The sequence below is a fragment of the Wasmannia auropunctata genome, unplaced genomic scaffold, assembly GCF_000956235.1.
Source record: "Wasmannia auropunctata unplaced genomic scaffold, wasmannia.A_1.0 LD334565.1, whole genome shotgun sequence".
Lineage (NCBI taxonomy): Eukaryota > Metazoa > Arthropoda > Insecta > Hymenoptera > Formicidae > Wasmannia > Wasmannia auropunctata.
Genome location: NW_012028325.1, coordinates 9,089 through 19,503, shown reverse-complemented (window position 1 = coordinate 19,503; position 10,415 = coordinate 9,089). Strand labels below are relative to the sequence as shown.

Genomic DNA, 10,415 nt, shown 5'->3' with positions numbered 1-10,415 from the left:
ATGTACAGACAAAATTTGACCTACACCTCACCGGAACTGACTTTTTTTGACAAAATGCACGAAAAAATGACAATTTTTAATGTTTTTTAGCATTATCGCACTGCACATATTTTCAAAATGAGTTTGTAAATATATCAAAATTTTCGAAATTTAATTATCTTTCACTTTTATAAATGCAAAATTTGCGTTAAAGCTATAGATTTTGAATTATTAGCGATTTTATCATGAAAAAACCGTATTCGACAAAGGATAATAAATGTTTCAAAAATTCATATCTCTATCAATATTGATCGTATAAAAAAAATGAAAAAAGGAAATTGTTCGTAATTAAATTGTCTACAACTTTTATTTCAATCATTTTCCGATCCGAATCGGCATTTTTGAGCTATCGACGAAAAATGCATGACGCGTTCGAGTGTTTTTCATTTTTCATAAAATAGTCCTTATTTTAAAAAAATCTAGTTCAACTGCAGTTGGTCGTACAAAATTTTTGTATAGACCTTTTTTGTGTAAAATTTAATTCTCTACAATTTTCGCCTCTTCACTTTTTCCCCTAAAAGTGAAACTTTTTTAGTTATTGGCGAAAAACCGTTTTTTTGGACCTTTTTTGGGCCCTAATTTTCGCAACAACCATGATACGGGGATGAGCTTTTTGTACCTTAATTTTAACCCAAAAGACACCCCTCCACGAAGTGGCAACATTTCTAGTATTTTTTCCTATCTTAGTCAAAATTTCGGCTCATTTGACTGGGCTATTGCAGCGTCATAAAGTTTGAACCTTTTTTTTTAATTTGAAAAAAAAAACAAGTCGCTACGATTTTTCTTTACAAAGTTACAGCATTTTAAAGTAACCATTGTATTTTTCTCAAGTATGATCGGCATTACTCGATGTACGCTATAGGGAGGTTGGCGATCGGATTTTGCACACCGTGTGTGTAAGTGTATGTTTTACACACGCCCGCACGCATACAATGTGCAAAATTCAATCGCTAACCTCCCTATAGTGCATCGATAGTAATGCCGACCATACATGAGAAAAACACAAGGGTTACTTTAAAATGCTGTAACTTGTAAAAAAATCATATAGCAACTTGTTTTTTTTTTTTCAAAAGAAAGGTTTAAACTTTATGATGCTGCAAACCGCATTTCGGAGACAAATTTTAGCAAGTCCGTACATTTCGTCAAATTTTGAAATTTTCTCATGTAGGGTCGATATTATCTGATGTGCATCACAGGGAGGTTGACGATCGGATTTTGCACATTGTGTGCGTGCGGGCGTGTGTAAAACATACATTTACACATACGATGTGCAAAATCCGATCGCCAACTTCCTTATAGTGCACATCGGGTATTGCCGACCCTACATGAGAAAAATAAAAGGGTTACTTTAAAATGCTGTAACTTTGTGAAAAAAATCGCAATGACTTGTTTTTTTTTTTTAATTAAAGAGAAAGATTCAAACTTTATAACGCTACAAACTAACCGCATCTTCGAGAAAAATTTTAGCAAGTCCGTGTACATTCCGTCAAACTTTACAATTTTCAGTAATAGCAAACATGCTTTCAGATTTAAGAGTTTACAGTAGCAGAGATGCATTAAATTTAAAATCGACCCACAGTACCTTAAAGTAGAGATTTTAAACTTTCATTTGAAAAAAAGTTCATCATCCTATGATGATTTTTTGCGGAGTTACCGTTGACTAAAGTTGAGTTGGAGCTAAAGTTGACCAATTTTTAAAAATTTTTCTATGCCATAATTTTTTTGAGCAGTATAGATATAAAATGTAAGCGCGCCAGCTACGAATTTGTAGTAAAAACGAAAAAAATTAAAAAATTACATTTTTTGGACCGTACAGCTGTCATCTGACTTAAACATTTCATTAGTATAAAATTTCTGTAGTTTATATGTACAAAATGAGTAACTCGCGCACATTGGATTACATGAATGAATAATACAAAGCCTTTCGAGCTACGATTGAAAGCGTAGAAAAAATATCGTTACTGCAATTTATGGTAATTTGTATGAAATTAAATTGAAAGGCCGAGAAACAGTCAAAACAGGATCTTGGTGCTCACAATATTTTTGTGTAAATTTTACATACATATTTTATTTCCTCGAACTGCACGCTATTACTGTCGGTCACAACGCAGTTCTTACTTGAAACAGAATAGTAATATCACATTATTAAATTGATAATCAATTTAATAAGTGATACACACCGGCATCTAATGAATTTCTCTCTTCCCCACGACGGGACATAAATATTTTTTTACTGCAAAAAATATTACCTAGCCAGGGTTTTGAATCTGGGCCTCCCTATATTCCGTGTGAGTGCTTAGCCTAAAATTCGTATGCTTCGCTAAGATACAAAATGGTAAATAGAGCAAAAATTGCGTGTAATAGTAAGTGCCGGATTTTGCAAAAAATGGTTCAATATGTTAGATTAGAACAATGTACGTGTTTAAGTGAAACAACGATATTGTAAGTTCCGTTTAACGTCCCGTCGCTCGCGAGCACTTATCTTTGTTTAACATTTAATAAACAATAAGAATGAAATTATTCCAAGAGCGTTGCGAGCGTTAAATGAAATGTACCCTGAAATTGAAAAGTTTGTTTTACCGACTTCGTGCAAATTTAGCCGACCTGCCAGCATCGCCTTAAAACATTAAAACTTCTACCTCAAATCCTTTTTTGGTAAAAGGTGTAGGAAAAACGATATTTGGGGTGGGACATTAAATTGCCCACTCTGTATATTTATCTCGTTTTAAATGTAAAAATTTGTAAAGATTTCAAGCAATACAAACAAATCTAAAGTTAATATTTAAAAGTCTGTGAAAATACAGTCTAGTATCACATATACATTATTGGTAATAGTTATTAGGTGCACATTTTTCTCAATGCTTCGCCGTGAGCGTAACAATTACAATCGACGCGTGATGCTGTCTTTTCTTCGCCACTTCATTCATCATTAAATTACGAGATATACACTTATGCAAATCTTTATTAATTAATTTCTTATTACACTGTGAAACAAAATTTGATCTTTTTTTGCATCACGAGTATGAATAGTCATTTCCAATGTATTTTTGTCTGCTAAGCACGTTAGCAACAGTTGACTATTACATCACAATTTTGAGAAAAATGGCGTTAAAGAAGTCGAGAATGACGCTTTTGATAGTTTTCAAAACGTTCCAGAACCGAAAGCTAATTTTTTTGCTCATTTTCGTTAATGTCACATGAAAGTGTCAACTTATAGTTTTAAAATACATTTTGGTTCATTACAGTATCTTGTTTCCGATTTCTTGTTTCGGAGATATAACAATTTGAATATATAGTTTGTAATACAATTCGACAAAATTTAATTTTTTTTTATCACGAGTATGAATAGTCATATCCGACATATTTTTACCAGCTAAACACGATCATTGAAAAGTTGGCTATCACGTTTTGAGAAAAATGAAGTTGTCGTTTTCGGTCCCTTCGATATATTTTTTTTTAAATTGTGATGTGATAATCAACTTTTGCCAACAGATTCGTGTTTAGCAGGCAAAAATACGTCGAAAATAACTATTCACATTCGCGATGCAAAATTCAACAGTGTTATTGAGAAAATCGCATAACAGAAAAGGATTTTTAGTTTAATCTGCTCTATTAAAAGCTAGTGCCTTGATAATTACCCAATACTCTATATATTTTATAAGCTACTATTTATATAATTATTATATTTTGCTTCAGATTCCAGCAAAACAGGATATGGAAGTAATTAAAATCGGTGGACCCGTTTATCGAATCGGTGTAGGTGGCGGCTCAGCAAGTTCTGTAGAAGTGCAAGGTGATAACAGCATGGAATTGGACTTCGGTGCTGTGCAACGTGGTGATCCTGAAATGGAACAGAAATTGAATCGCGTTGTACGAGCATGTGCAGAGATAGGTGATGATAATCCAATTCTTAGCATCCACGATCAAGGTGCTGGTGGCAATGGAAACGTTTTGAAAGAGTTAGTTGAGCCTGCCGGTGCTGTGATTTTCACGAAGAAATTTGACCTTGGCGATCCTAGTATCAGTACGTTGGAGCTTTGGGGTGCAGAATATCAAGAAAGCGATGCAATTTTATGCAAACCGAAAGACAGCGATTTATTAAAGAAAATCGCTACGCGTGAAAAGTGTCCAATTAATTTTGTTGGCACTGTCACAGGAAATGGAAAAATCATCGTTTCTGAGGAAGAAAATTGTGATACTTCAAAATATCTTAATTATGAAGATAAGAACCTAAGCAGTAGTAAGCATCCAGTGAATCTAGAGCTAGAGGTTATTCTTGGAAAAATGCCTCGCAAGGTTTTCAATTTGCATGACATGCCGGTGCAAAGATTTCCAATGAAACTGCTTGATGGATTAACTGTGCTTAACGCGTTGGACAGAGTTTTACGGCTTCCTTCAGTGGCTAGCAAGCGGTATATTTTGTTTTTAATTGCATTATTATTTACTAATACAGAAAGAGAATAAAATTTTTTATACGTGCTTTCTTGCAGAAATGGGAAGTATCATGTTATACTTGTAACGCCGTTACTGTTTTCATTACTTTTTTCTATTAATAACGGTAGTAGTCCGGGAGGCAGCTGGCTTTTTTTTCACTCATTTCACCAAACTTACTTTTAGAATTTTATCGTTATATTGAAGTAGATGATTGTTGAAATGTCGGTCTGGCAGTGTTGCTGCGAGATGGGACAAGACGGTACTCCCACAACCTTGTAAAAAAAACCAATGCACTCACGTTATAGTACCAAGGCTAGAACTTTTTTTTACTAATTATTGACTTTATTAAAAATGATATAATCACAGTCTAGCAGTGGTCCGTCAGGACGTGACATGATGGCAGGCTCTCAACTGTGTAAAAAAATAATGCTTTAACGCAAAGTACCAAAGTTGAAATTTTGTGTGATGACAATTAATAGTAATGTAAGAATGTCAATTACGGTCAAAGCGGATCTTGATGTTTACTTAATAATATTTATTCGTGAATTTTACAATTTTCAGTTCAAATGCAAATTTCGCGCCGAATATTGTCGGTCTTAAAACGCAGTTCTAAACTGACTCCGGTGTATATAATATTACATGTTAAATTGACGAGCAATTTAATAATTTTGATACTAATGAGCATCTTTGATCGTAATTGACATTCTTACATTACTATTAATTGTCATTACAAAAAAATTTCAGCATTGGCACTATAACGTTAGAGCATTATTTTCTTACAAAGTTGAGGGCATGTCATCATGTCGCGTCCTGACGGACTGCTGCCAGACTATAATTATATCATTTTTAATAAAGTCAATAATTAGTGAAAAAAGTTCTAGCTTTGATACTATGACGTGGTGCATTGTTTTTTTTTACAAGGTTGTGGGAGTACCGTCTTGCCCCGTCCCACAGTAACACTGCCAGACCGACATTTCAGCAATCGTCTACTTCAGTATAACAATAAAATTCATAAAGCAAGTTTGGTGAAATGAGTGAAAAAAAACCAGCTGCCTCCCGGACTATAATATCGTTACATTTTTACAGTGACGGTAACGAATTCTGTTACTTTTGTTGTTATTCTTTTATATTCTTATTTTCTTATTTTATATTTTTTAATTTACTTTTTGAAAAATATTTTGTGCTCTATATCTTTTAAACTATATTCCAATAACTACTATCAGTATCGAAAATCTATAATTGATATTACATACATACATACTTTCATACATATATACAGAGTGTCTCATTTTATATTTGATAGTCAAATATTTGGAAATCGCGAGGTTTGAGAGAAAAATGTTTCAGACAAAAGTTTTGGAACTTTGAGGGGACATAAGATGATAACATTGGTTTGACTCTGAGTGGCGTCGTCAAGGTCAGGACAAGATTACTTTGAATTTTTTTTAATGGAACCCCCTAGTTTTTATTGCATATTCTTGTAGCTTATTTTGAGAGCTTTCCAAAATACATAGATAAAATGTATTTTGGTTAAGTAAATCTTGAGTTATGAAGCTTGAAAGTTACAGTACCATCGACATAAGCATTATCCAAGGTGTCCGAACAATGGCTGAAACCTTTTGAATGTTGTTCAGGATCATGATCTTGATAACATGTCAAGGCCACGATCATTGAAAATTGTTTCTCTTATTTTCAAAAAATAAAAATAATTTTCAAAAATGAAAATAAGAGAAACAATCTTCTAAAACTTTTGTTTAAAACATTTTTCTCTCAAACTTCGCAATTTCCAAATATTTGACTGTCAAATATAAAATGGGACACCCTGTATATGTATATATACAATATATACTAGATTTTTAATACAGAGAATATTGGAATGCACTCTTAATGACATTAATGTTTTAAAACATTAAATTTAATCTAACTTTTTATAAAAATAAATAATATAAAGGAAAACTTGATCCATACATTGATTTGTCTAGAGAGTTTCAAGTTATAATATTTATTATATTTAATAATAATTATCAAATAACATAAACTTAAAATTTAATAAATACAGAAATTTTAAAATATCTCTAAGATAACAAATAAAAAATGAGAATAGCGCGTGCCTATGAGAGCCAACGCAGGTGTTTATTAATAATAAATGTATTAAATGTATTAATAATAAAAATATTTTCTCTTTCGCTCTCTCTTTTTCTTTTCTCTCTGGCTCTTAATTATAGTAATATACTTATTGTTAGTACTTTTTTCAATTTTGTTTATTGTAAATTATTTTTTGCAGTTAGTATTTTTATTGCCTTTCTAATATACGAGGGGTGTTCAAGTCAAACCGGGATTCTTAATTTTATGAGCAGAAGAAGAGATCCTGAGTGAATCTTATTAATCATGCTGATTAGTTACAAGTGTCTTCTAACGCCGTATGGTGGCGTTAATGTCGCGAGCCACGCGAATTACTTTTTAAGCAATGTGGTGCGCAACCATGTCAGTTCAAAAACTGAATAGTGTGTTGTAAAGAAATTCCTCGTGAACGAAGACGTAAAATCTAGTGAAAATCATAGAAGACTTCACATTACATAGAGATCAGACTCTTAATTAGCCGCAATAAAACATTTGAATGGTGCATTTTTAGGACGGCCGTAAATCAGTGGGCACCGATCTGCCTCGGCCGGGATCGTCACTCACTGATTTACGGCCGACCTTAAAATGGTATCATTCAAATGTTTTATTGCGGCTAAAAGTCAGATCTCCGTACTGTGGTTGAAGTCTTCTGTGAATTTCACTATGTTTTACGTCTTCGTTCACGAGGAATTTCTTTACAACAACGCTGTTTAGTTTTTGAACTGACATGGTTGCGCGCCATATTGCTTAAAAAGTAATTCGCGTGGCCCGCGACATTAACGCTACTATACGGCGTAGAAGACACTTGTAACTAATCAGCATGATTAATAAGATTCACCCAGGATCTCTTCTTCTGCTCATAAAATTAAAAGTCCCGGTTTGATTTGAACGCCCCTCGTACATAATTTTTGAGTAAAGTAAAAATATTAAAAAATTTCTTGTTTTTATAATTTCTTTCTTTAAAATTTTTGCAAGTATATAATACTGAAAAATTTTAACACTTGATATTTTTTGTTAGGTACTTAACGAATAAAGTAGATCGTTGCGTAACTGGTTTAGTGGCTCAACAACAATGCGTTGGTCCTTTGCATACCCCTCTGGCAGACGTTGCTGTGACAGCTATTTCGTATTTTTCTACTAAGGGCATTGCAACTTCTATTGGTGAACAGCCGATTAAAGGATTAGTGAACGAAGCAGCCGGCGCCCGAATGACAATAATTGAAGCTCTTAGCAATTTGGTATTTGCGCGAATTTCTGCATTGCAAGATGTTAAATGTAGTGGTAATTGGATGTGGCCGGCAAAACTTCCGGGTGAAGGCGCGGCACTCTATAAGACTTGCTCGGCGATGTGTTCACTAATGAAGGAACTTGGGATCGCAATTGATGGCGGTAAAGACTCGCTCAGCATGGCTACACGTATTAACAAAGATATTGTCAAGGCACCCGGTACTCTCGTCATATCTTGCTATGCACCGTGTCCTGACGTTTATCAAGTAATCACTCCGGATCTTAAAGCACCCGCTATGGGAAGACAAGGTTGTCTGCTCTTTATTGATTTGTCTTATGGCAAGAACCGACTTGGAGGAACAGCCCTGTCTCAGGTTTATTGTCAATTAGGCAATGATGTGCCGGACATCGAAAACACGCAAGCATTTAAAAATGCCTTTAATGTTATACAACAATTAATCGCCGATAAGAAAGTCTTTGCCGGTCATGATATTAGCGATGGTGGACTGATTACATGTCTTTTAGAAATGTGCTTTGCTGGAATCTCTGGAGTAAACATTGATATAACTCATAAATCTGCACCTGCCATTGACATTTTATTTTCCGAAGAGGTTGGTTGGATATTGGAAATTGATGAAAAATATCAAGATGAAGTAATGAAAATGTTTCAATGCTACGAAGTTCCAGTATATTTAATTGGAAAGTCTGTGGAACTTGGAATGAACTCAAAGGTGATCGTTAAAGTTCGAAATGAAGTTGTATTGAGCACTACAGTAATCGATTCAATGAGTATTTGGGAAGAAACTAGTTATCAATTGGAACGCCATCAAACAAACATCACTTGTGCCTTGGAAGAATTTTCGAGACTACGGGAACGAACTGTTCCAGCCTATCGTCTTAATTTCGACCCCGTTAGATCTCATCCGATACTAAAGAATACATTAGAACGTGTCAGGGTAGCTGTCATAAGAGAGGAAGGGATTAATGGGGACAGAGAAATGGCAGCTTCTCTATTAGAAGCCGGCTTCGATGTTTGGGATGTTACGATGCAAGATTTGCTGGAAAACCAAGTGACATTGGAAGTATTCAGGGGTGTTATCTTTCCCGGTGGTTTCAGCTATGCCGATGTTTGTGGCTCCGCCAAAGGATGGGCAGCCAGTTTTCTCTTTCATCCATCTCTACGTGAGCAATTACGGCGATTTGTTTCTCGTGAAAATACATTTAGTTTGGGTGTTTGCAATGGTTGTCAGTTGATGAGCCTATTAGGCTGGGTGGGTGACGAGGACACTAAAGACAGATCTGGAGTTTATTTAGATCATAACCTCTCGGAAAGATTCGAATGCAGATGGACCACTGTTAGAATTGAGAACTCACCGTCGATCATGTTAAAAGGCATGCAGGATAGCGTGCTAGGTGTATGGGTAGCTCATGGAGAGGGACGATTCATTTTCCGTGAAGAAGTTTCGAAAACTCTTGAGCAGAATAATTGTGTAGCAATCAGGTATGTTCTCACATTTTAATGTATATTTTAAACAAATAAATTATTTTTTTCAGACTGATTTTCAGGAAATGACGTGAAAAATAAAGAATTTTATATAAGTCTAAAATCTTAATTATTATTAAAATGTAACTTCATGTAAAGTATAAAAACTTAAAAAAACACTTTAAAATTTTATTTTTCTTCATGAAAAAAATGATGATCAGTTGGGCGATTGATAAGTTGAAGATTGTCGGGTTACTATTAAGTACTCGATGGCCGTTATATCTAAATAAGTTTTAAGCTATATTTTACAGTAAAATACTTGAGCACTCTCAAATTTTTAATATGTTCTATGTTGTCACCTCTCTGGTTTTCAGCCAGAGACTCCAGCTTTTTGAATGTATATCTGGGCAGATTAAAAAAGTATCCGGTTCAAATTTTCGCCAAATCTGATCTTTTTGTAAGAGGAAACATTAAAAGAAAATAATTTAAATAATCGATGGCAAAAAAGGCTATTGATCTTTGGCGGAACAATGATTGAAAAATGGTACTATATTGTGTAACAAAAATAATTTTTTTTACAATTAAATTATTGATATGTCTGTAAAAATAGAAATGAAATTTAAAAAAAAGTATATTCCGTTTCATCAAGATTATTTGCATTTTTTAATGTAGATATATTTGAAATTTAGAGAATGTCACTTCGGCCGGGGTGCAAAATGAATTTTATGCAAAATTTGTCTCTGAATCCGAAAATAATAAAGTTAAAACGATTGAGGCAAAGAAATAATTTCTTTGTAAATGTTATTGAAAAAGATATACAGGGTGATCCAGGTCACCCGGAGGAGCCGGCATCTACGTATTCCTTATGAAAAACTGAGTCGAAAATGTTAATAGCAAAATGTTGAAGTGTCAATGGTTTTTGAATAGTGAGCTGTTGAAACTGTCCAACCATAAAGCATTAAGAGCGCGCCGTCAGGTGCGGCGCATTAAATCGACGATCGGCCGGCGCGCGGGTACGGTAATATTGATTTTGTTTATTAATTTATTCGTTTCTAAATTAAATTAATCAATTAATTTAATCGTTTTAAAATACATAAAATGTATTTTAAGA

At 34.0% G+C, this 10,415-nt stretch overlaps 1 protein-coding gene across 1 annotated transcript in view; it reads left to right on the top strand.

Annotated features, from left to right (window-relative positions):
* Window positions 1-9,363, top strand: part of LOC105458263 (phosphoribosylformylglycinamidine synthase-like) — a 12,849-nt gene extending 3,486 nt beyond the window's left edge. The window contains exons 3-4 of the mRNA XM_011703436.1: window positions 3,736-4,451; window positions 7,613-9,363. Of these exons, the coding sequence (XP_011701738.1) occupies window positions 3,736-4,451; window positions 7,613-9,341 (2,445 nt within the window). The 3' untranslated portion in view covers window positions 9,342-9,363. The remainder of the gene's footprint in view (window positions 1-3,735; window positions 4,452-7,612) is intronic.
* Window positions 9,364-10,415: the final 1,052 nt, after the last annotated feature.